At 36.3% G+C, this 26,910-nt stretch overlaps 2 protein-coding genes across 2 annotated transcripts; one reads left to right on the plus strand and one right to left on the minus strand.

Annotated features, from left to right (window-relative positions):
- Positions 1–4,425: 4,425 nt before the first annotated feature.
- Positions 4,426–4,926, minus strand: LOC140839224 (uncharacterized). The gene has a single exon (XM_073205862.1). The coding sequence runs from the start codon at positions 4,924–4,926 to the stop codon at positions 4,426–4,428; it is 501 nt and encodes a 166-aa protein (XP_073061963.1).
- Positions 4,927–12,602: 7,676 nt separating this feature from the next.
- LOC140839479 (4-alpha-glucanotransferase DPE2-like) lies at positions 12,603–22,084 on the plus strand. Its single transcript, XM_073206203.1, has 23 exons — positions 12,603–12,803; positions 13,321–13,720; positions 14,044–14,161; positions 14,260–14,315; positions 14,416–14,543; positions 14,643–14,769; positions 14,853–15,049; positions 15,246–15,324; positions 15,406–15,444; positions 15,632–15,751; positions 15,850–15,951; positions 16,092–16,175; positions 16,277–16,519; positions 16,639–16,764; positions 17,115–17,189; positions 17,500–17,571; positions 18,253–18,372; positions 18,600–18,697; positions 19,526–19,685; positions 19,806–19,904; positions 20,758–20,955; positions 21,469–21,562; positions 21,695–22,084. Exons 2-23 carry the CDS (start codon positions 13,367–13,369, stop codon positions 21,934–21,936), a joined length of 2,931 nt encoding a protein of 976 aa, XP_073062304.1. The 5' UTR covers positions 12,603–12,803; positions 13,321–13,366; the 3' UTR covers positions 21,937–22,084.
- The last annotated feature ends 4,826 nt before the right edge of the window (positions 22,085–26,910 follow it).

The following is a 26,910-nucleotide window of genomic DNA, read 5'->3' on the forward strand; positions in this document are numbered from 1 at the left end:
TTCTAGCTCCCACGTGGCTTCTCTTTCAGTGTGGTTAGACCATTGCACCTTGATGTAGGAATGATACGTCGTCTTAGTACTTGGTCCTTGGTGTCCACGATTCTGATGGGAATTTCTTCGTACTTCATCTCTTCTCCCAAGTTACCTTCGATCATTAGCAGTTCTACTTCCAACACGTGGCTTGGATCCGAGATGTATTTCCATAGTTAGGACTCGTGGAAAACATTATGAATTATAGACATGTTCTGCTCTAGTGCCAATTTGTATGCCAGTATGCCCACATTTCCAAAATTTCAAAGGGTCCCACATAACTGGGGTTCAGCTTCCCAGCTTTACTGAATCGAACAACCCCTTTCATAGACGAGACTTTTACATAGGCCTTCTCACCAACGTTGTAATTCACCGGCCTTCTTTTCAGATCTGCCCAACTCTTTTATCGATCTTGAGCTGCCTTGAGTTTCTCTCGGACAACTGTAACATGTAACCTTGTCTATTGTTATCTGTACGAGCTTGGGTTCTACTACTGTTTTTCTCCCACTTCATCCCAATATATGGATGACCGATATTTCCTTTCACACAGAGCTTCATATGGAGCCATCCTAATATTGCTGTGATAGCTATTATTATAAGCAAACTCGATCAATGGTAGATGATTGCCCCAATTGCTATTGAATTCTAGGGCACACGCTCGCAGCACGTCTTCCAGTGTTGGAATTGTTACCTCGGTCTGGCCATCGGTTTGAGGGTGATAGGCCATACTAAGAGTAACTTTTGTTCCCATTGTCTATTGGAAGCACTTCGAAAAACGTGAAATGAACCTCGTGTCTCTGTCAGACAGGATGCTCAGTGGTATTCCATGAAGTCGCACAATATTGTCCATATACAGTGTAGCCAACTTGTCCAGATTATAGTTCATACGGACAGGTAGGAAGTGTGCAGAGTTTGTAAGTCTATTTACGATTACCCATATTTCGTCCTGACCTTGCCTTGACTTTGGTAACCCTACCACAAAGTCCATGGAGATATGCTCCTATTTCCATTCAAGTATCTCCAAAGGTTGCAATAATCCTCTCGGTTGTTGGTGCTCTACTTTGACCTATTGGCAAACTTTGCATCTAGAGACAAATTCTGCAACGTCTCTTTTCATTCCATTCCACCAAAAATTCTAAAACGTTTGCTATTCGTTTTCTTAAAACGTGCTAGAATTTTTTTTTCTCCTTAATCTCCATAATTCAAAATATACATATATATAATTTAAATTACCTTGAGACCATTTTTAAAATAACACAACCAACTATAATTTGAAAACCAAAGGAAATAGTATAAAATCATCCAACATTTTCTAAACAATAACACTTGAAAAGTATAGTTCATATTATAACCTCTCAAAAATCATTAATAAATAAATCGTCGTAAAAATATCTTTAACATCACTTAAAATTATAATTCATAACAAGTACGGAAAACTAGCGTCGTTCTTCGGGTTATATGCACCTTCAGTCCAGTCAGATTAACCATCAAGACGTCCATAAACATTATTATCATAATTACCTGCATCAATCACACCTAGTGAGCCTAAAGACTCAACACACCATAATCTTGATAACAAGTAATACATATATAGACCACATTCAACAGTGAAAATTATTGTACTTAAAATATCGTTTTCATGAAGATGCATAAACTTTAACCATAAACATTTTCATGATGCATAAACTTTAAACAACAACATTTTCATAAACTTTTCATAAACATATTCATATTCATATCATCATCAATATATTCATCCTCAACATGTTCATATACATATTATCATCAACATATACGTATTCCTCTTTTCCTTTTCGTTGAATTCAGATCGTTAATTGTGACTTTCGTGTTCGTATACATGTTGGCGATGGATCTATTTACATGTAACCACAGTACTGGGCGACGGGAACACCAGCGACACTCTCACCGATCAATTGAGCCTTGGCCTTACGTATTAACATATCATCGTATCCGTATTCATATCCGTATCCAAGGTAATACGATCGTTGGGCTCCCACTGAGATCATAACCCTCACAATATCTCTAACATATCATCGTATTAGTCACAATTACTTCATTTCCTTCAATGTTTCATATTTTCGTCACTTTATAAAATTTAAACATGCATATAATGTTTTTCTTTTAAACCAAACATACAACATATATAATTAAACCACAAAAATCCATGAACATTTAAAAATCATAATTTGACATATAAAAAATTCATAAACATTTGAAATAATCATATTAGCATATAAATCAGCATTCAGAGCACTGACATGACGTTTGCTAATTTTTTGGTGTAAAATTACAGTTTTACCCCTAGACGTAAAATTTCATGTTTTTGACATTTTCTTAATTTCATTGACTCTAACATGTCCCAAATAATTACCAATCTTACATGAATTTTCTTATATTTTTATTTAGCTTAAATCGAGAACTTTTCAATTATTCTTTAAATAAAACATATTACTGCGTTATAAAACTCGAATTAACCCAAACCTTAATATAAAATTTCCAAATTAAAAACTTATACTTTTAATAACTATTTGAGCTTAAACTAGGCTTTTCAATTAATTCTTTAATTAATGTTTCGTGCGGCAATTAAATTTCAGATAAATCCAAAACTCGTTATTTTGGTACCAAAATTTCAACATAACATTTTTATTATTTATTCTACCCTTCTAAGTCATGACCCACACTTGTGGACCCATGGATTCAATTTTAGTCTTATTATTTTTGTTTTTGACACATTATTGAACATGCCGAGCCATCTCCTAATTTACTCTAGCCACGCCCGAGCCACCTCGAGCCAAACCCGAGCCAACCCACCTAGTAACCTTCTTGACCAAGTCCAAGCCCCTGAACGTAGCCCTGGCTCGCTCAAACACTGCTGGAACTTGACCCAAACTCTGCATGTGTTGTGCGTGTGTATCCTAGCATATCTTAGGACTCCTAGCTAGCCTAGGGCTCTTCCAGCCGAGCCAACACCATGACCCTAACCGGCCCTGGACCACACTCAGCCCCAGCCCAGACCAACCCAACTCCTGAAACCAGCGCACAAAGGACCTGAATCAGAAGACACAAGCTGCGAGTTCTTTGCTTCCTTCACGTTTACATCTTTATCCTCGAGCCAGCAGCCACCCAAGCCGTACCAGCCCCTACCTAGACCCTTGTGCACCCTCTTAGGACCCTAAGGACCTAGTCTAGACCAGGCCCAAGCCCTCGGCCAAGCCTCTTCCTTCCCTGCGCTGCAGCTGTACCTGCGCGACCCCCTTGATGTTCTCGGGTGGAGTCCTAGCTAGGACTCCTCCCCAGCCCCTGGTCTCGAGTCCTAGCGTGGCTAAGACTCTTCCCTTGACCCAAACCGAGACCCAACTGTGACCCAAGCTAGGCCATGCAACACCTAACCCATAAACTAATCCTTGACACCCCAAATCGTGAGAATTGGTTCCAGCTTTTCTGTGTTACGTGTGCAGCATATCTGGTGTGATTTATGACTCTTTAAAACATGTTGAAACCACCCTTAACCCTTTCCTAGTCATGGCAGCCCCTTAGGATCATGTTAAAAATAATTTAGCAACAATTTCATGCCTAAAAAATTCACATGTACTATAAAAACAAAATTATTCATGACACACTTATTTTTCATGCAAAAATTCACTTAAATAAAATACTATGATGTGATAGATATTTGAAGGAAAGAATATGGCATGCTTTGCGTTTTAAACGCACGATTAAACGTTGATGAATCAGAAAATGACGGCTTGAAGAACCCTTGAAAACTTGATGGAGTTTGATGCTTTTTCCCTTGATTTTATTTAGGTGTTTGCCGTGTAGAATTGTTGCAAGGGAGAGTTTGATTTGTTGGGGGAAGTGGGGCGTGTAGTTGTAGGGATTAATGGGGTGAAATTGTACATTAAATACTTAATTAATCTACTAACAAGGCTTAAGCCCATTAAGTATGTAAATTAGGCCCATTAGTGCTTAATTAAAATATTAAAAATAATTTTGTTTACATAAGTTTGTGAATTTATTAGCCGGGTTGCCAAAACGTTCGAGTTTTTGTTGAAAAACCAACCCGATAAAAATTTACGTCCCAACGTATAAAATCACCTAAAAACCCCTTATTTTCAAAAATAATAAAAAGCATCAACCATATTTTAAATAATTAAAAATTATTTTAATAAAATCATTTTCTATTTTCAGCCTTCGGTCTCCGTTCCTTTATCGCAACTCGAATACCTTTTAAAAATACATTTTAATGCAACCATATAGAAAAATATATTTTAAACATGTAAATATGCATAACATAATTAATTTATGCAATTAAAACAATAAATTGAAATACACAATTAATTTAATAATTTATATGCATGTGGTTCACGTGGACCCTCAAATTTTCGGGGCGTTAAAAATTCCTCTTAAGATCTCGGTACATTTTTGTACTCCCTGAATGGACTGAGAATTTGGACTTGTGTGCTTCTGACAGTATTTCTTGGTGAAGGTTATCACTATCCGGACACACAGTCGTCCTTTCATCCATATGATTCCTTTGTCATTAATTTGTAGATCTTGAGACTTCCCGCTTTCGACGTGTTCATTAAGTTTCTTTAGCTTGAGGTCTCGGTCCTGATTTAAATTGACGCTCTCTTGCAGACATGGTCGAGCGGAGAGTGAAGCTAAAGTGATCTCGCTTCCATTTTTCCGACTTAGAGCATCGACCACCTTGTTTGCTTTACCCGGATGGTAACTCGTGGTCAAGTCATAATCCTTCAGTAGTTCGATCAACCGTCTTTGCCTTATGTTTAGTTCTTTTTGGGTGAACAAGTACTCGAGACTTTGGTGATATATGAAAATTTCACACTTGACGCCATAGAGATATTGCCTCCACATTTTTAACGCAAAGACAACTTTTGCTAGCTCAAGGCCGCATGTTGGATAGTTTTGCTTATACAGTTTCGATTGCCTTGATGCAAAGGAAATTACTCTTCAATCTTGCATGAGCATACATCTTAGACCTTTCTTTGACGCACTCTGTTATTGAAAACAAAAAACATTGCCTTCATTAGGCAGCACTAATACCGTTGTGGTTGAAAGTTTCTTTTTTAGGTTTCAAAACTTTTCCCACACTCTTTGCTCCAATTGAAGTTAGCGTTCTTTTGTGAGTTTTGTAAGCTCTATTGCTATTTAGGGAAGATCTTGGAAAAATCTCCGATAATAGCTCGCCAATCCTAAGAAGCTTTGAATTTCTGTCATTGTACCTGGTCTTGGTCAGCCTGTTATTGATTCTACTTTCTTATGATTCGCAAATACTCATGCCTCACATATTATGTGACCCAAGAAAGTGACGTTCTGTAGCCAAAACTCACCTTTATTGAACTGAAATACAATTCTCTCTCCATTAGCCTATGAAGAGTGAGATAGAGATGTCTCTTGTTGTCTTCTTCACTTGGTGAGTAAATGAAGATATCCTCGATGAACACCGCTAAATTTTTTTTCAATGAACAACTTGAACACCATGTTAATTAGATCCATAAAGGCTGATGGTGCGTTCGTCAAGCCAAAATGGATTATTGTGAACTCATAATGCTTGAACCTTTTTTGGAAGGCTTTTTTGAGAATATCTTTTGCCATGTCCTTCAATTGGTAGTACCATATTCTCAGGTCGAGCTTGGAAAATATTTTAGCTTCTTTAAGTTGATCGAAAAGATCGTCTATCATTAGAAGAAGATATTGATCCTCGATTGCGATCTTATTGAGTTCTCTATAATCTATACACAATCTCATACTTCTGTATTCTTATTCACAAACACTACTGGAGTTCCTTATGGAGACATACTCGGTTGAAATTGCTTCTTGTCTAGCAATTCTTGGAGTTGTTCTTTTAGCTCTTGAGTTTAGTTGGCGTCATTCGGTATGGTGCTATTGAAATTGGTGCAGCACCGAGAACCGCATTGATTTTGAACTCAGCCTCGTGGTCCGAGACTATCCCGAAAATTCTTCCAGAAAAACTTTCGGGAATTCCCGCATTATTAGGGTATCTTCCAGCTTGAACTCAATTTCTTCCTGCACTTCATTCACCATTGCTAGGTAAACTTCTTTGCCCGATTTTATAGTTTTCCAAGTCTGAGAAGCAGAAGGAAATGAATTTTCGTCTCTTGGCATTGCCATGATACCCGATTTCTTCTTGGTTCACGGTTTGGAGTTTGAAATTCTTACTCTGTCAATCTGCTATTGCACTGCTATTAGATAGCCAATTCATTCATATGATGACGTCGAAATCTACCAAAGTGCTTTGAATCAAGTCGGCACTGAATATATGCAAATAGATGATGATTTATTACATCTTGAAATTATCACGATTACCAAACTTAAAACTTATATAAAATGTTGGAACTTAACTCAATATCAATCTATAGCCTATTGATTTAAATCCCAAAAATCATAATTTAGTCGTCACAAAATAAAATCTTATTCAACCTTGTACGAATGAAATTAATCATCAATTAATTCTTGTGCAAAATCTTACTTTCAACAAGACAATGATCTTATAGAGCTCCAACACAAACTATTTTTATTGAATGTCTTTCTTCTTGAATCATTCTTAGTAACAAATTTCAAAACTTATTATGTTGTATTTTCCTCAAGATCAAACAACATCTCGTAACTTATTTTATTCATATAAGGTCGTAATCTGCTAGTTATCCCAAAATAATATAAATTTATTAACATTAAGATATTGTCCTCAAACTTCATTTTAAACAAGATATTCCAAAATCATACATATTTAAAGTTAACGCTTATCATTCTTAAGAACCCAAATTAATGTTTACACATATAACTATTGCCCAAAAATCAACTTCTATATTGGAATATTTAAAACTTATTATAACTCTTATATCAGGTTTTTACATACTAGTTTTTTTTTCCACAAAAAATGTATTATCCTCAAATCAAATATTTCATCTTAAGTCAGAAGCTCAAGTCAACTTAACTCAGATAGATATAATCCCAACAATATATGTCAATACTAATTGTTTCCTTAATCCAATTCCATAAAAATTCGATAAGCACTACAAGAAACATGTTGAACGAGATTTTTAGAGAAATTTTTAAAAAATGGAAAGTTTAGATAAAAACATATGGATTTAAAGCATATGTCGAGAGGCGTTTAGAACAACTAACAGAATCGAATTTGGAATTTCCTTCAGAAAGTTATAAGATATACAAAACTTTCCTAAAACGACAAAAACGCGATTTTAGAGGTCTAGATGAAGGAATTTCGCGTTTGCGAACCATGTCTCACAAAATTTTGAATATTACTCGTTGGGTCGTTCTGAAGGAGACTGGATCGACTCTTTGCAAAAAATCTGGCCGATTTTTTTTGGGTAAAATTTTCTCCAACTGGATTATGAACTTGGCGGCTCTGTAACTACTTAAATGTCACGCCCGAGACCGGGGTTAGTCAACACCGACGTTATTCAACAATCACATAATTGTTCAACAACAAGACTCGTAGTACAATATAAACAAAAAACCATTTTATATCATAAATACCATTAAAATGGAATCGTCTTTACAATACTAACTCTGCAAATGATAAAAATCTGCGGCAGCGTTTACAACTTGAATTAAAAACTCACAAGATCATATTCTTAATTAAAATTCTTCATGTGTCCACTATCAGCCCAACAACTGGTGTCTGATTCTACTTTTTCTATTTATTCTTGTAGTGACTCGTTCCAGAATCACCTACTAATCGAGAATTAAGCATGCGATTCACTTAACTAAAAACAATCAGAGATAATGGCGGAAAAAGTCAACAAACAATAGTTATACAACCCAAATGATATTCAGAACAACTCGGAATAAAAATATGCGGTACAACCATATCGAATAGGATAGTACTGAAGAAATAACTCAACCGGCTACTCAATGTCCTCCTCCTCCACCTCCTGAGCCATCCAACCTGAGACCTGCCCCGAGGGAATAGGGTGTCCAAGATAAACAAAACCGAGGACGTGAGCGATAAGAACGCCCAGCACAAAAGCATGAGTATACAAGCCTATATGAAATGCACATGCTATGATATGATACCAGGGTAGTCAAGAAACAGGAGTCACAAAAGATCTCAATATGCTCAGTCTAGAGGCGCCAAGTGGATAGTGCCGCGCGGTACTCCTCTGGGTCACTGCATCCACTACAAGATCAGACGTGGACCTAAAATGTCCCGGATCACCGAAGCCCTCCGGACCCGTCGGCCACTGTGTACTCTCGGTGTCCATGCGTCCACAAGACAGGGCTGAGCGGCCCCACAAGATATAGCTTATCTCGAAAGAGATACAGCTCAACAATAAAGGCTATCTCGAAAGAGATACGGCTCAAGATGAAATGTAACATGCAGTAATAAACGTGACATAATAGCATGCATCATATGACATATATCAATGCACCAAATAATCATGCAACACATATAAGAATGTATACTCGACCAGGATATCTCGGATAGTACTTTCGTACCTCAAACCAGCAGATCCTAACAATCAGCCCTAGACTCACGCCTGCGTCCGCAGTCAGCCCACTGATGCCGCTAGCTCCCAACTAGAGCACAGCTCCGCTACAAAACCAATAGCTCCCCGCTAGTGCCTGAACCTCGGGAAAAGACTAGAAACCTATCAGAAACGACTGAAACACTCTGGAACGCTCGGAATTAGCGACTAAGAAATGAAGCCTCGCGCCTCTATTTATAGCCAATGTTCGGACGATCCGATCCACTTCGGAAGATCCGATCCGGTACACTTCGGACGCTCCGAACCCAAATCGGACGATCCGAACCCTGCATGTCTTCTACGTGTCCAGACACCTGTCTCGGACGATCCGAACCCTGATCGGACGATCCGAACTCTGCATGTCTTCCACGGGTCCAGCCACCTGGCTCGGACGATCCGAATCCTGTTCGGACGATCCGAACCCTGTTCGGACGATCCGAACCTTGTTCGGTCCTTTCGATCCCACCGAAATATAATTAATCCAATAATTAACTCAAATTAGGCATCGGGATACTACAATTCTTCTGATTTATCTGAGAATGTACAGTAAGGGGTGAGTATTTTGAGAAATACTCAGCAAGTGGGGGCCGTTCGAGCACATCAAACAACATGCAAGAAATTCAAAACACACACCTTTCTTAACATGACTTAAACTACATGCATAACGTCGACCAAACACTGAGATTCCCCTTACTTTCAATGGTTTACTTATATCAGTCCCTAATTTTTACTTCTCTAAGGGGGCGAGCCAATATAGCGGTTACATCCCAACCGCGTAAGGGTCATAGCATGGTTGAGATTCCCTCCTATCGAGTTGAATCCTCACAGTGTCAAAACACAACTCATGCAAAAATCATAACCACAAGGGGTATAAGAAGAATTTGCACTCGACCGAACGTAAAAAAACCCAAAATGCATAAATAAAAATTTAAACATTTAAAACAACCTAATTATCTTAAACCTGGAAGAAAACATTAAAAATTCGAAAAGCATAGAAGAATCATGCAACCGACACCTCAAAAACGCAGCTTCACATCTACCAGAAAATCAGCCGCCTTGTAAAATTTCTTGCGCCTTAATGAACCGTTGGATCCGTCTTAAACATTTACAGTACTTTTAAAATTATGTCAAATAAATTATGAACGGTGGAGATTGGGTTTGGAAGTCTTTTTATCTTGTTTATGGATGAAAAATCGTAGGTATGCTGTTCTTACCTAGAATATGAGCAGTTTTCTTGCGAAGACTATAAAAGAAAAACTAACCGTTGGAATTGATCGAATTTTGGATATGTTATTTGAAATATATGGAAGCATATTCTGAACGGTGTAGATCGGATTCCGTCTAACCGAGCTAGATAAATGAATTTCTGAACTTGGACTGAGTTTTATGACTCGTGTAGAATTTGGAGAGGAATTTCGAAAATATGAGGGAAAAAAATCGAAACTTTGATGTGTAAATGAGGTGTCAATTATGAATGAGAGCTTCTCCTATTTATAGGGGTGAGGCTGCTAACCTGATCGTATATTATCATCTCGTTTGAAATTTTCGAATCAAACTTAAATTAAGGATAATTCTTAATCTTTTATCCGTGATCTTGGATAATATTTAGAATTTAAATCTTCATCCCTTGGATATTTCGAAATTAAACAATAAATACATCCTTGAATTAGAAATCTGGGGATCATATTATCCTTTGCTTGATCTTTATCTCGATATCTCAATATCATCTCAAATATTGGATCTTTATCTGCTCATAAGTTCGAAAATATATGCACAATATTATCTTAAATATTGAGCTCAAAATATTATACACGATAAAATTATCTACCCAACTTTAGATAATCTTGCAAATTTTACATCTTATCTAATGAGATAGATACCCGAAGATTGCGCAAACCCTAGTACTATTAAATTACAAAAATATTATCACGATTATGCAAAAATCTTGGATTTTACAATATGTCTTTATGTTTAAAACTATGAAAACAATTTTCCAATTTAGTTCAAAGTATTTTGCCTCGTTGGGTGAGAAAAAATATTGAATTTTCGGTCTAACGAAGTTATCGTATTAAATATTTTGGTAAGATAACGAGACAAAATTTTCTTGGTAATGGTATGAAATTGAAAATTTTCGATATATCTTCGAAACGATATATCAAATTTTAAATTATATAATACTTTAAAATAATAAATTAATAAATTAAAAAAATATATAAGATTTTTTTTGTATGAAAAGTATATACCAATATCAAACCAAAATCTCGGTATATCAAAAAATTTCGAAATAATCGATATACTAGTTATATGTACCGAAAATTTCGATATATACTGATATATATTTTCTTGTACTATAATTTGTCGATACGATACAATACAATACAATACAATACAGTATATCACCTCTAGTATTGTTCATGAACAAATGCCAATGAGATAAGGTCTCATTTAGTCTCAATTTCTAGGTACATGCTTTGATGTATTAGGTGTAGGAAATTTTCAGATATATATTTTTTTATATCGTAATATTTGGATATGATATAATATAATATATACCACTTCTAGTCTTGTTCGTGGATAGATACCAATGAAATAAGGTCTCATTTCCTAGGCACATATTTTGATATATTAGATATATCGAAATTTTCGGAACAATATCGATTTATATTTTCTTAATTTTTTTAAAGTTACGTTATTTGTTAAAATATATCACCTGTAATCTTTTTCACACATATTAACGAGATAAGGTCTCATTTCCTAGGCACATGCTGAGGTGCTGACATCTTCATGCGGAAATATATCACAAACATCCGTTCAATTGTATTTGCATAAATTGTATAAATCATGGTATTGTATTTATACTTTTTTTTATGACCATAGAAGAACCTGCCATCATTATTTTTTGGAGCACATTCGATAAATCTCGCGTAATGCAGTAGTTTATAAACCTAAGGTAAACCACACTTTGAAAACCTTTACGAAAAAATGGCTCAAGAAAACACTAATAAAGAGATCAAACTATAGATGACAACTTTTCCCACGAGTTTAGGGTCCACGGGCAAAACCCGAAATGGGGATGGGGATCCCCGATTTTTCGGGGTTGGGTTTGGGTTCGGAGATTTTTTTAAATCTCCGATTTAGTTCGGGGCGGTTATGTGATTATTATCTCCATCTTCGAAATCTCCGAACCCACCCCGAAAATAATATCAATAATAAAATAATAGTATTATTAGTATTAATAATATAATAATAAAATTATTTTTTAAAATATTAATAATAATATTATTATTAATATTGATATTGATATTAATATTATCTCTAATAATAATAGATAATAATAAATTTTGGTCTGAAAAAATTTCCGAATCTGTCATCGTCTTGTCATATTAATATTTTTTAAACGGGGATGGGGGCGGGGATGGGAAGTTGATCCCCGAAATTTCAGGTATGAGGATTCCCCGAACCCGAAAAGGATAGGACGTGGATGAGGGTGGGAATGAAATTCTGAATGGGGATGGAGATGACAAATCCGCCCCCGCTCCGACCTATTGTCATTCCTAGATCAAACTCATAAATATCGATCAAACTTTCATTTATAACACGCATCCAAACACCCAAACGGAAACTTATTTATTCAATATAAGACACTTAAAAGACTATAACATAATTTTTTTACAAAATTATCGTTATCAAATTGCAAGAGTCAAAAACGATATTAAAAAGAAAACAGTTTAAATGAAAATCATAATTGTTTTTATCGAAAAACGGAAATTTCAATCAAATGGAATAAAAAATTTAATATTCTTTTACAAATATATTAATTTTATTTAAATATTTATTATAATATATATGTATATATAATTAAAAACACATAATTTGAAGCATAAAATATTGAAATGATTGCGCCATACATTAGACCTTTGCACAACACGTGCATTTCTTGAAATAAAATAAAAAAGATATAATTTTCTCTTTTCATTAATTAATATAAAATTGTAGAACGTGCGATGGAGAGAGATTTCACCGTATACTCGCAAGCGTACGTAGGCGGATGAGCATCGCATTCAATTGATTCACGAGCCAAAATATCTCCCACTTTTTCTCTGTGTCGTGATTCATTTAAGGGATCACTTATAACCCACTTTCACTTTAAAGTAAGAAATAGAAAGACCCATTTTGTGATTTCTTAAGCAATTTCATTGGATTGGAGTTTTGCGATGAAAGGTACAGTCTTGAAAATTGTGAAGGCTAATTAACTTGTTGGAACTGTCCCTTAGTTGTAGTTTTGTTTTCTATGTACTTCGATGTAATTAGTGTTTGAGTACGTTTTTATTGCTATTTGATGTGAGCAATTGTGAATTTTTTTTTGGTTGTTTTGGTTGATTTTTGTGGGTTCCCCTTCCCACATTTTCTCTCGAGTTCTTCTTGCTTAAAGTTCGACTTTGTAGGTTCTGAGAAATGCGAATCTCTGAGCCTTTTTAATCCGGTTTACGTTCCTTCTTTTATTTATTCCTTTGTTGGAGATTCCAAGATTTTAGTGGTTAGTGTTAGTATTTATTTATTTTTTTCCTTTCTTTCGTTGAAGATTATGCATGTTTGCTGTTGCGAAAGATAGCCATTTACGACTGCAGTAGAATGGCTTTAGGTGGCAAAAGATGGGTTTTCTTTTAACTTTATGTCGTGATTCTATTGAAGATGTCATTTGATATTGAATCTTATTATTGCCAATGTACTTTACCAGAGTGTGAATAATCCTAACTCTTTCTCGGTTCAACGCTTGGTAAAAAATGGTGAACCCGGGGTTGTTTCATGGGAGCAAGAAATCGAATTCGGTGACTCTGAGGTTTCGAATACCCTATTATACTCACTGGGGCCAGCATCTTCTGGTTTGTGGTTCTGAACCTGAACTTGGCTCGTGGAACGTGAAGAAAGGTCTTTTGTTAAGCCCTTCTCACCAGGGGGATGAGCTTATATGGTCTGGCTATCTTTCTGTTTCGACCAGGTTTGCATGTGAGTACAGCTATTACGTGGTGGATGATGAGAGGAACGTTTCGAGATGGGAGGCTGGAAAGAAAAGAAAACTGCTCTTGCCGAATGGTATTCAGAATGGGGAGTTGGTAGAGCTTCATGATCTTTGGCAGGTGCTTTTTTTTTGTTGGTCTTTTCCTTTCGCAACATGAACATGTAACGGGATTTTATACTTTTGCTCGCCTGTGTTTCTTGTGCATGCATACCTGCTTGATCTATTTTGGCTAATTATGTTATGTTTCACTCTCTTACTACACATAATTCCATTTTCTTCAAACTGAGTGCTCGTCCAGATAGGATTCTTTTGATTTCTCTGCTCATTTTGATCCAATGAGCTGTGATGACATTGAATCGCTGAATATCTGATTTGTTATTGGCTGCACATTTTTCTGATTCTTAATCTGAAGCTGGTATTTTTGTTGGGCGATAAAAGCAGACTGGTTCTGATGATATCCCTTTGAAAAGTGCATTTAAAGATGTCATTTTTCGTAAAAGTTGGAATCCAGAAGTTGAGAGACCCCATGGGGAAATTGAGAACCTATCAACTCGGGAAGGTGATTCTCCTGATAATGATCAAATATAACTGTTTTTAAACACCATCACGCTGACACCTGGAGGCTTATTTTTTTTTGCAAATGAATGTGATTAGCAGATATGGTCATTGTGCAATTCAGAATTTGCTGCCCGAAAATTGAGAAAGGCACAGAGGTATGATCTCTCATGCAAGCAGGCTGAGCAATTCATCAGAAGGAATTTGTTTTTTCTTTTAAGTTTGACTCACTAATGTTTCTTTAATTATTTTTTGCAGATTTATGTGATTGGTAGTTCGTTAAAGCTGGGGAAATGGAAGATCCAAGATGGACTTAAACTCAATTATGCCGGTGAATCAGTTTGGCAAGCTGAGTCACTAGTGCATAAGGATGACTTTCCTGTACTATATCCTTTAGGTTTAGGTGCCTTTCTGTTGGCATTATGACTCACATGCTGTGCAAATATTTGATTAAGTAGCTGTATCTTTCCTTAACAATTGTTTACATACAAATATTGTAAATATGGCAAATCTAGAAACTTTGGTTTAGAAATTGGCTCGAATAGGGAGCTCTTTGTTGACTTCTCAACTAGTCCACCAAAGTACATTGTTTTATCAGATGGCTTTATGCGAGTAAGACATTTAAGATAATAATTCTCTATTTATTCAATTGTTTCTCTCTTTCTCGATATTAAGATGCCGGTTTTTGTTGTCAGGAAGTGCCTTGGAGAGGTGCTGGTGTTGCCATCCCTATGTTCTCTGTCAGATCTGAGGCTGATTTAGGAGTTGGAGAGTTTCTCGATTTGAAATTACTAGTTGACTGGGCGGTCGAATCAGGTTTTCACTTGGTTCAGCTGTTACCCATCAATGATACGTCTGTACATGGAATGTGGTGGGATTCATATCCTTACAGGTAAATGAATAACAATATTCAAGTGGATTAACGTAATTATTTCAAATCTTGTTTCTACTGTTAAATAAGAAAATTTGCTAAAGAATGCCTTCAAGTTTTAAATGGATTATACAGACATGATTTTAAGTACATTCATGGAAAAAAATGGCTATAGGCTTACTTGTTGATAATAAGTTCACTTTCATGTGACATGCAGCTCTCTATCAGTATTTGCTTTGCATCCTTTATATCTGAGAGTCCAGGCTCTCACCGAAAATATTTCTGTGGATGTCAAGGTGTGGTTTTCTTCACTTGATGGTGGTGTAAAAGACATGGTTTAAGGTCCTTATTCTTACACTGTCTGTCTCTCTTTTCAGCATGAGATTCAGCTGGCCGGAGAACAGCTTGATGAAAAGGTATTTACTTTTTAATCAATGAAATGTTTTTCTGCTCTCTTTCTTGTTGAAAACTCTGCTTGATGTGCTGAAAATGCATCTGTATTGTTTCACATCTCTCTGGCAGAGCAATGTCAATCACTGTTTAAAATATATATTTTTCTAATTCTTCGATGGATAACCGAGTTGTGGTTTTTCTTTTTGGCAGCATGTGGACTATGAGGCTACAATGGCTGCAAAGCTTTCTATTGCCAAGAAAATATTTTCTCAGGAGAGAGAAATCACATTTAGTTCAACTGCATACCAGAACTTCTTTTCTGAAAATCAGGTCACATTATCTTGGAATTCGACTGACTTTTTGAGTTTACTGTATTGTAATTCAAGACCTCTTTAATGTCGCTGGTAATATATTTGTTTTTATCTCAGGATTGGTTAAAACCATACGCAACCTTCTGTTTCCTACGAGACTTCTTTGAGACATCAGATCATAGCCAGTGGGGTCGTTTTTCTCTTTTTTCAAAGGATAAGGTGACTGATAATTGAATTTGTTTTCCCCTCGCTCTCGTTCCTGAGCTATTAATAAAAATGGGCTAAGAAACTTCATCCCAAGTTCGAAACTTGTCTTTTCTTTAACATCCTTCATTATCAATCACATCTGTATTTTTCAGCTCGAGAAACTTATTCAGAAAGACAGCTGGTGCTATGATATAATTTCTTTCCACTACTATATCCAGTTTCATTTACATAAGCAGGTAAGTTATGAATTTTACCTTGTGACAGTTTCCCTTTGATCTGTATGTCTTGGTAAAACTTGAAACACACTTTAATCACGTTTATTTTCACTAAAGAGCAGTTGTCTGAATCTTCTGAGTATGCGAGAAAGAAAGGAGTTGTATTAAAAGGAGATCTCCCTATTGGAGTTGACCGGAATAGTGTGGATACCTGGGTGTATCCAAATCTATTTCGTATGAACACCTCGACAGGGGCGCCTCCCGACTATTTTGATAAAAACGGGCAGAACTGGGGTTTCCCCACGTATAACTGGGAAGAAATGTCTAAGGACAATTATGGATGGTGGCGGGGTCGTTTAACTCAGGTTCCTGATGAAGCTATTTTGTTACTTTGCCTCTTTTTTGGTTTCTCTGTGTAAAGTTTTTATGTCCTTCATCGACGTCATATCATTTTCAAGTAGCAAGCTATGTCGTGTTTTCACAGATGGCGAAGTACTTTACAGCATACAGGATTGACCATATATTAGGATTCTTTAGAATCTGGGAGCTTCCGGATCATGCAATGACTGGCCTCTGTGGAAAATTCCGACCATCTATTGCTTTAAGCCAGGTAGGTGCCTTGTTTCCCTTGTTCTTGTTTCATGTTTAATGTGGACTTTACTTAAATGTGTGTTTGGACGGATGTGCTTTTAAAAAAAAACAATCAGTTGAAATCAAAAATATTTTAATAAGATTAAATCAAGAATTTAGGAAATGTGGTTTATTTGACTGCTGTTTAAAAATTTAAATTTATAGTTTTGCTTATTATATCCAAGTATAAATATTTTCCCCCTTTTTTTCAAAGAAAAAAAATGCTTAGAAAACACTATGCAATAAATTGCTTTTTAAGCGAAGTCTGAATTTTCTCATTCAAGCACTTGTGTTCGTATGCACCATTTGTGATTTGCTACTTTTTCTCAGGAAGAACTTGAGCGGGAAGGGATATGGGACTTCAATCGTTTAAGCCAACCATATGTTAGGCAAAAACTGTTACAGGTGCCGAGTTTGTCATTACCATTTCTTCCTTTTTGGGTTTCCTTGCCTCAGCGTGTGCAGACTCAAGAAAGTACATGACATAGAGGCAAATGAAACTCTACTGTGATTTTTATTATTTTCTTGAATGAATAATTGAGATACAAAAAAGTTGTTTTATACAAGATTATCTATTCCTAATATTAGGAAAGAAAATAACACAAAATAGCACAATATCCTTATTTTTTAATATTTACATATACCAAATTATCTACACTCTCTTATTATGGCCTTCTCATTTAACCTTATATTTATTTGGCGCTAAATATTTCAGGAGAAGTTTGGTGCTTCCTGGGCTGTGATTGCTTCCAACTTTCTAAATGAATATCAAAAAGACCATTATGAGGTAATAAATATTGGGAAAGAAATATATGTTATTTGTTAATTTCTGATGTTATGTTACTGTTTTCAGATAAATAAACAATTTTTTAGCTATGCTTATTAAGTCAAACTAATATATGTGGCATTCGTATATGAAATGCCATCATTACTTAGCTAAGGAAGTATATATATATATATATATATATATATTTATATATATATATATATATATATATATATATATATATATATATTTATCTTTTTGCCACACTACTTTTCTTTGTGGTTAGATGTCCAATATGAAAATTTTATTTTGATGTTCCATGTATTGCCATATACAGTGTATATCTAGTTTTGATTCGCCGACCAAGCTGTTTCTCGTAAAAATATCAATATTTTGATTTTCAACTTTTGTTCTATATAATTTTTTTTGCCTGCCAAAAAGTTGAAGTTATGGAGATTGGTTAATTTAGCCATGATCTTTAACTATTTTAGTAATGTGCGAATTAAAAAGTTCATCTTTGCTCTTGATAGAGAAATTTCAGCATCATATGGAAATGCTTTTTTCTCGTGGCGGGAAGTATTAATTTTTTTTTGTATTACGTTAGCAGGATCAAACTATTAATCAAAACAAGAGAAAAAAGGGGAAATTTGGGTGTTTTTGGTCTGTCAACTTATTAAAGTTTCCTATCTGTGATCATTTTAGTTCAAAGAAGAATGCAATACTGAGAAGAAAGTTGCATCTAAGCTGCTGTCCTGCGTAGAAATCTCCATGTTGTTGGAAAGTGAGGAAAAACTGCGACGAAACCTCTTTGATCTTTTGCAGGCAAGTGTAACCGAGAAAAATATAAAAGAAATTATTTAGTTTTTGTAATCCGTGGTGATGACACAAAATAATTAATTAGTTCCAAGACATGCAAGACTTTGTTTACTTCTCATCTCAGATACTCCGAATTTCCTTTTACATGATATTCAGAAAGTTAAGATTACTATCGTATATGTCGCACTCAAGAACATTTTGTTCTAATTCATGTTTATTTTTCCTTGAGATAGAATATTGTCCTCATTAGAGATCCAGAAGATTCAAAAAAATTTTACCCACGCTTCAACCTTGAGGACACATCTAGCTTCAATGATTTAGATGAGCACAGGTACCTTCTACATCATATTATTCCAGTAACATGTGAACTCCTTTTTGTTGTGAAACTGAATAACGTACATTGGTGATTAGGATGCAAACAATCCAAACCAAACCAAACAGTATCAGGCTTGAGCTTGGTTCGTTTAAGATTGATAGAAGCTCGAGCTCGATTCAAGCTTTTATCATCCGGCTCGAGTTCAAATTATCTTGAAATTATTAAGCTCGTGAAAAGCACGATTTTGGCTCGTTAAAAGCTCGTTTATCATGTTGATCAAACCGGGTTCGAGCTTGATTCATTAATAGCTCGTTTATAATGTTTAACAAGCTTGACTTGAGCTTGACTCATTTTCGAGCTATTAAAACATACAATTGAGCTTGAGTAGAGATTGGTAAAGATTAAATATATCTACGAACTAATTTTAAATCACACTTAAAAGTGTAAATTTTACCAGCACTAATATTTTTACTCGTCAACTCAACAAATGAGCCAAACTCGAGCTTACGAGCCACCTAAACAATCCGAGCTCGAGCTCGCGAGCCTATTAACGAACATGTTTGCAAGCTCACGAGCCAAATATCTTTATGTTTGAGCTTTGTTTGATTAAATTATCGAGCTCGAAATCGAGCTTAAGCTTGGCTTGATATGATTAACAAACGAACTCAAACGAATTTTTTATCGAGCCGAGCTCCGAATAGCTCGCGAACAGTTTAGTTCGTTTAAATCCCTAGTAGTGATGTGGTATGAATAACCATTTTTCATCTTCAATCTTTCGTCTGATTTGGGTTTTTGCTTCACATTTTAGCATATCTTACGCCTTATGGTTATCTAATGATGCAGCAAAAATGTACTGAGAAGACTATATTACGATTATTATTTCCATCGTCAAGAAACTCTCTGGCGTCAGAATTCTCTGAAGACGTTGCCAGTTCTCTTGAGCTCATCAGATATGCTGGCTTGTGGAGAAGACCTTGGGATGATTCCTTCTTGTGTTCATCCGGTCAATTTTATATCAGCTTCAAAGAAATTCATACTAAAAATCGGACACCTTTTTCTTGTCGTAAGTTATGATTAATTGAATTCTGAATTGAAAAGTTGTGTTTGGACAACTTTGATGCAGGTGATGCAAGAACTTGGTTTAATCGGATTACGCATTCAACGTATGCCCAATGAGCCTGGTCTCGAGTTTGGTATTCCTTCTCAGTACAGTTATATGACGGTAATTGTCTATAATATTTTTTTTTCTTTGCACATTTTCCAAGATATATTTTAGCAAATTCCTCTTTGAGTTTCAGTCTTCTGAATTTTTACGTTATGTTATAAAAATTACCATAGTGTGGTCAGCAACTAGATTTTGGTAAACATCCCTTTTTTAAATCACTTTTCTTTGTTCTCAATAACAAATTGTCTGGCGTGAATGCCATTTGTTGTATTTACACTCAAATCTAATGAGAAGAATCTTGTTGCAGCCGATATCAGAGCCACGAGTTTCTCTTATGAGCAAAAAATTAAATCTTGAACATTTGTAGCAACATTTAATAGGGAGGGATGACTCCCCTACCAACCATTTGTTTTCAGTGACCTGTCTAATGAGCATACCTGTTTAGGTTTGTGTGCTAAGTTATCTTCCTCTAGCTTATTTCTGATTTCCTCAGTCAATGGGTGAGAATCTGCCCTTGGGAGGACGGATTTATCCCCAGGACAGCTTGGGCATGTAAAGGTAGGCATTATTGACAGTTGACAGATGTTTGATTCGTGATTTACGGTGCATATATCTCAGGACAGCTCGGGCACGTCAAGTTAGGCATTATTGACAGTTGAGGTGTTTGATTCGTTATCTACGGTGCATTTGGTCTTGGTTGCCCTATTTTGTATTTTTAAAACGTTTTAGGCCAAGTTTGGAAGCAGAAATTGTCGTTTCTTCACCTTTATTATGTTCTCTCATATGCACTAGTGTAAGTTTCGATCTTTGTAAGGATAAAATAGGCAGTAAAATATTATACCTAAAACCATACAAATTTGTGTTGACATCTTTCATTGTCCCGATTAGTAAGTTTTAAACTCTGTATCAGGTGTGCGCCCCATCGTGTCACGACTGTTCCACCCTCCGTGCTTGGTGGGAAGAAGATCAAGAAAGGCGACTCAGATTTTTCAAGACCTTTATAGGCACCGACACGGTACCACCCGATGAATGCACTCCTGATGTCGCACATTTCATATTGAGGCAGCATGTCGAAGCGCCATCAATGTGGTCAATTTTCCCACTTCAGGTATATCAATCAATATATTTTAGGTATGCATTTCTAAATATTATATTTCGAAACAGATGACACATCTGCGAAGCATGCTGACACATTACCTTGTGAAGATTGGATTCGCTGGGTACATGTCCTAAAAATCGATATTTTCTTACAAAGCATCACTTAACCGATTATTGTTTGCTGCCTAAAACGAAATAGTGATCAAAACGTGTCCAACTTAAAAAGAGTTTAACTGCATGCTTACGAAGGGCGTGTAAACGAATCGAACCGAATCGAATATTAGTAAAAATTTAAGTTCGATAAGCTGGATTCGAAACTCAAATTTTTTTAACTTTTCGGCTCGAGTTCAGTTTGAAATCTTCTAACTTTTTTGCAAGCTATGCGAATTACTGTTCGGATAGAAAGGTTCGACAATCAAGGTTCCAAAGCTCGAAACATCCGAAATGCTCGAAATATATAACTGGAGCCCATTTGGCATTCTTTGATTCTTCGCAGACAAACATTAGTTTCAAACTTTTGCAGGATTTGCTAGCACTGAAAGAAGAATATATGACACGGCCAGCCGTAGAGGAAACAATAAACGACCCGACGAACCCAAAACACTACTGGCGATACCGTATATTTCATTCTCTCGCTCTCTCTCTCTCTCTCTCTCTCTCTCTCTCTCTCTCTCTCTCTCCTGAGACTCTCCCTGTTTTTTCACACTGAAAGCAGCTCTCATCATCATCAAGATGTTTCATTTTTTCAGGAGTTCACGTTTCGTTAGAATCCTTGCTCCAGGATAAAGAACATATAGCCTCCATTAAAAATCTTGTCCAAGGAAGCGGAAGATCGTGCCCTCCGTTGGAGGATGATGAATCACAGCTCGAAAAATCAACTACACATCTAGATACATTGCAGAAGATTGCAGAAACTGGGAAAGAAGAAACCCAGTTTGATAGTCGAGTGAATAATGAAATTCCGATTACCGAAGCGGTGACAGTTCCATGAATGAAGAGCTATCGAGATGGCTGAATTTGCTGTTAATTGATCGCTCGTCGTGTTTATTTAGTGTTTTCCGAATTTCCAAGTTAATAAAAACGCGTTCTGTCAAATTTGCAGATGCATATATAATTCATCAGTTTTTCTTGCTTAGTTACTAACATCATCAGAAGTTTGACCAAAGCTCTCCATCTGCTTGATTGAGAATTCTTGTGGTGTGGATTCTGGCAAAATATAACGAACTCGCTGAAGAAAGATATTTGAGAAGTTTAATATTACATGGCTTGCTTAATGCATGCCTGGGAAAAATATGTAAAGATTAATAAATTTTCGTGGCTCCATCGGGTGAAACAAAGAAATCAATAGACGTTGTGGATTAAGAGTGTTGTAAAAATCAAAATACCTCTGTATTCTTGAAAGCCAAGCTACGGCATTTTCGTTGGAGAATCGAGGATAACATGCAAGCGCATTGTACGGAACTGATTATCACTGTCTGTACAAGTGTTAGCCATCGTGATTTCAGATTTGAATTATCAGAGCCTGGAACAGGTGGATCTGAAGATGTAGACGAAGATTTGCGAAGACGTTGCTCTACGCATCTAGAGTCTGTAATCCGGGCGAGAGATCCTTCAACGAATTCGAAAGAATTTCCATATTGTTATTACTTTTTCTGCATAGCTGTGATTTTGAACAAAGTTTCTTCGAATTAAGCAAGTCTTGTTCGAAGAAATGGTTACATAGTCAACCTCGTGTTCTTGGACTTCTCTTCAACGCCCATGATCGTACCAAAGATCCACTCGGATACGACATCATGGTCATTGGTGACAGTGGTGTAGATAGTGTCTACGGAGAAATGAAAGTCGAAGTTGGTGGCGTGGGTCGGTAGTTTGCCGTGGTGAATCATTGTTTCTACAGTTAGTTTGTTTGCATGTGTGTGTATTATATTTTTTGTAGTGAAAATTAATATTTTAAACATAAAAAATAATATTTGTCATGGATTGAATCGAAAATTCATATCATAAAATTGAACCAATTTTCATGGAATTTGAAGAATTCATGAGCTAAAGACTAAAAAAATTAGCTTTTTCACTTTTAATTTTAATATAAAGGTAAATCGGAAAGAAAATCTAGTTAAGTTTCAGTACTTAGGACATAAAAACTTAGTTTGTACCTCTCGTTTTGGCAGAAGTGATAAAAAAAAAAATCCTTGATTTTATTATGGGCCATAAATGATATCATATTCAAGGTAAAATATTTCAAAAATATACAATATTATTATTACTGTATAATTAAACATTTGAGGAAGATATTTTTCTCAAATGATGGATCCGAACATATGTTCAAGGTTAACTATTACAGGACTTGTTTCAATATTTTGGAATATCTGAGACATGAAGATCTAACCAAATTTAGACATCAGGAGCAAATATGAACATATCAAAATCTTATGATTTCTTAACAAGAGATAAGTAACACTAATGTCGATTCCAACATGAAAATGCAGAGACATTTGATGGAACACCTTGAAATGTTCAAACTTTATTCAATAAGTTTGTCCTAAATGAAGAATTTGCGGCTAGGCTACAACAAGATGATAAGAGCATTATCACTAATCGAACAATATATTGTTTATATGCTTATACTCAGCTATGATCTGTATTGCAAAAGTAGATCCTCCCAGTCTATTGACAAACATTGGCTCCTAAAAAGAAGAGTTCTAGAGTACATGGCTTTACACATGGAGCAGGAGATACAAAAACTGTAGTGCCCAAAATTCAAGACACGTATAAACCCATGCATTTATTTAAATTACTAAATCATTTAAATAAATTTTAAACGAGTTTTAGCGATGCATGATTTATTTAAATGCTTTACTTTAAATTATTTATGTTTATGCGATGCACGTTAAAACGTTTTTCAAGTTTCATGTTTCAGGCGATTATTCGAGGCGGGATCGAGGAAAAGACCGGTGACGGTTTTGGCAAATTTAAAATGTGGTATTTTATTTTAAGTTGAGGATGGGGAATTTACTAAGTTATCAAGTTTTAATGTTTTAAGGTATTATTATGTATCTAGAGATTTAAGAGTTTGAAACTTTTAAAATTGGTGTGTAATTATTTTAATTGTAGAGTTTGATTAAATTAGTGTGTGTTAACTTTCTAGTAGTATTTTAAATAGTCTATTTAGCTAGAGTTTCTCCTAATTAAAACACACACACACGTTACACACACTCACACACACTTAAACGTTTTTACACACACTAAACACACACACTCACCTTACGTTTCAGATTTAATTATTTTGAAAGATAGAAACCTAGGGTTCTCCTTCCCTAGAAACAGCCGCCCCCTTCCCTTCTCCTCCAGCACGTTTTCGTTAATTTTCTTCAAAGAATTTTAGCGCCACCATCGTCCCGGATCAAGCCTCGCTCCATCTCCGCTTCGGTGTCGTCGTACGGTATTTTAAATATCAAAAAGGCACGTATAATCTGTTCTTTCTGTATCGATCATGTCATATTATGTGTTGCGTTGTTTTATGCGTAAAAATATGTGTGTGACGTTCGTCGTTTGAGCAGAAACAGATTCGGATCGGTTTTAAATGAATTTTAGATCTGAAAACTCGTTTTTGATGTTCCCGTGTAAACTGCGAATTTTCGGTGCATATTTTGAGAAAACTTTTAACTACAAAGTCGTAGAGCACTTCGATACCTTCGATTTGATATATGATTCGAAATTTTTGGTCAAATATTGAGTGAGTTATGGCGTTTTTTCGTGGGACTGCTCAAAATGCGTTTTCAGAAAAGTTATGATATTGATAATTCTTGAAGTTTCAGTGTTGCAGGCTTCGTTGGAGATCGACGGGCGATTGTTGCTGCGTACGGGTATGTTAGTAATGATGTTAAGAGTGTTTTTGAGGTTACGTTTCATGTCGATAGGCACTCGAACTAATTAGAAGTCGTAGGAAACAGTTTGATGTCAATTGCCGTATTTTGGGTCGTGTGTGTCGTAGAGCGAACACTGTTGTTTTGAAACGTTTGTACAATTTGGATTTATGTTATGGTATGCTAGGATGAGTCTCGAGGTGTCGGTGCTTGGTCCGTATAATCGAGTCTAGAAGAATAAGCATTGGGTGTTCAGAATTTTCGTAAGTTCGCGATCACAGTGGGTACACGGACCCTGACACGGGGTTCGTGCCTTTGCTTTCTTCTCGGAGTCTTTTTCCAGTATCTACACGGACCCCTACACGGATGAGGGCACGGGGTCCGTGCCTTTGGGTTTCACTTAGTGTCTTTTTCCAGTACCTACACGGACCCTCACCCGGACCCTGACACGGGGTCCGTGCCTTTGCTTTCCTTCGGTGTCAATTTCCAGAGCCTACACGGACCCCTACACGGATGTAGGTACGGGGTCCGTGTCCTTCATTTTTGGGGAAAAATAATTTAGTATGCTTTGAGGTTAGACGTCATGGGTTAGTACAATGATTTACAAAGTCGAGTCATGGGAATTGTAGAACGTCCTAAGGAATTGAATGAACTCGTAAGTGAGCATGATTACCTACGTCTAAGTATGCAAGTTAAGCATGTCAGTTCATGATCAGTATGCGCAGCAACGGCCCCGATCGAAGTCCAACAAATCCCTCAACGCCAAGTAAGTATGTATGACGTGCAAAGAAAATATGTTTAAATTTTTGAGGTATGCTAATTGACTTGTGACCAAATTATGAATGGGTTTGGAAGTCGGTGAACGTGGCCGAGGACCTCTCCGCCCCGTTAAATTATGAACGGGTTAGATCGTGGTTGGAAAGCGTTAAATTATGAACGGGGACCAACCAGCCCGTTAAATTATGAACGGGGATCTCATGTATGCGGCAGTGGATACGTCCCTGTCAGCCCAGTACTGTGGTGTGTCTGATCAGGCGTTTATTATGTATGGGTCACTTGCTTTGAAACATCCTCTATGCAAAATGAAGTTATGTATGTTTTAGTATGCTCAAGTATGCAGTTATGATCATGAAAGTTTCACGTTATGGCACGTCTATATATGTATGCAAGTTCAAGTTATTATGCAAGCTCAAGTTTCAAATTATGTACGTTCTATTTTTAAGATGCATGCGATTTTATTATGTAGTACTCGTTATCCCAGTTTTTACGTGTTGAGTCTTTAGACTCACTAGACTTGATCGATGCAGGTGACTATGTTGAGGAGACATGAGGTGATGACCAAGGGGCAGGCTTGGGCTGAGTGGCAGGCTAGACCCGAGGACCGCAATGTTTATGTTTTTTTTTTATTTTATGCAAGTTTAAAATACTCTGATTTTTAAATATTTGGGGACAGTTTCATTTAGCAAAACTTTATTGGTGACAGATGATTGTGAGATTTATTTTATGAATGTTGAGTGACGACCGTATGGATGTTTTTATTTAAGAAAATTTTTAATTTTTCCGCAAATTTTAAGTATGAGAAGTACGGTTCGTTACAGTTGGTATCAGAGCGGTGTTCTTGTAAAGGGTCATGCCTACTGCCAGTCGCAAGAAGCTCACGAAGTCACACCTCAAGTCTGTAAGTTTAAAGTTTGCATTATGTTATGTAGTAAGCATCAAGTTATGATTTCAGTATGTGCATGTTTTAAGTTTGATTTACGTGCATCATAAAATATTGATATATGTACATGCATGTTGGGTTTACGTGTTGGGTAATTTATTGGAACAGTATGCCTCCTAGACGTGTGATCGACCGTGAAACAAGGGATGAGAACAGAGAACATCGAGATGAGGAGAGGGCCAATCCTCCACCACCTCCACCACCAAATATGCAGGCACAGATGCTTGCTGGTATGACACAGTTCTTCGCACAGTTTGCGGGGAACCAAGAAGCAGCAGGCGCAGGGGCGAGGCCCCAACCAGAGGCAGTATATGAGAGGTTTAGGAGGATGAGTCCGAAGGAGTTTTCGGGTATTACTGACCGGATGGTCGCTGAAGGATGG

Source organism: Primulina eburnea, chromosome 8, assembly GCF_022965805.1.
Source record: "Primulina eburnea isolate SZY01 chromosome 8, ASM2296580v1, whole genome shotgun sequence".
NCBI lineage: Eukaryota > Viridiplantae > Streptophyta > Magnoliopsida > Lamiales > Gesneriaceae > Primulina > Primulina eburnea.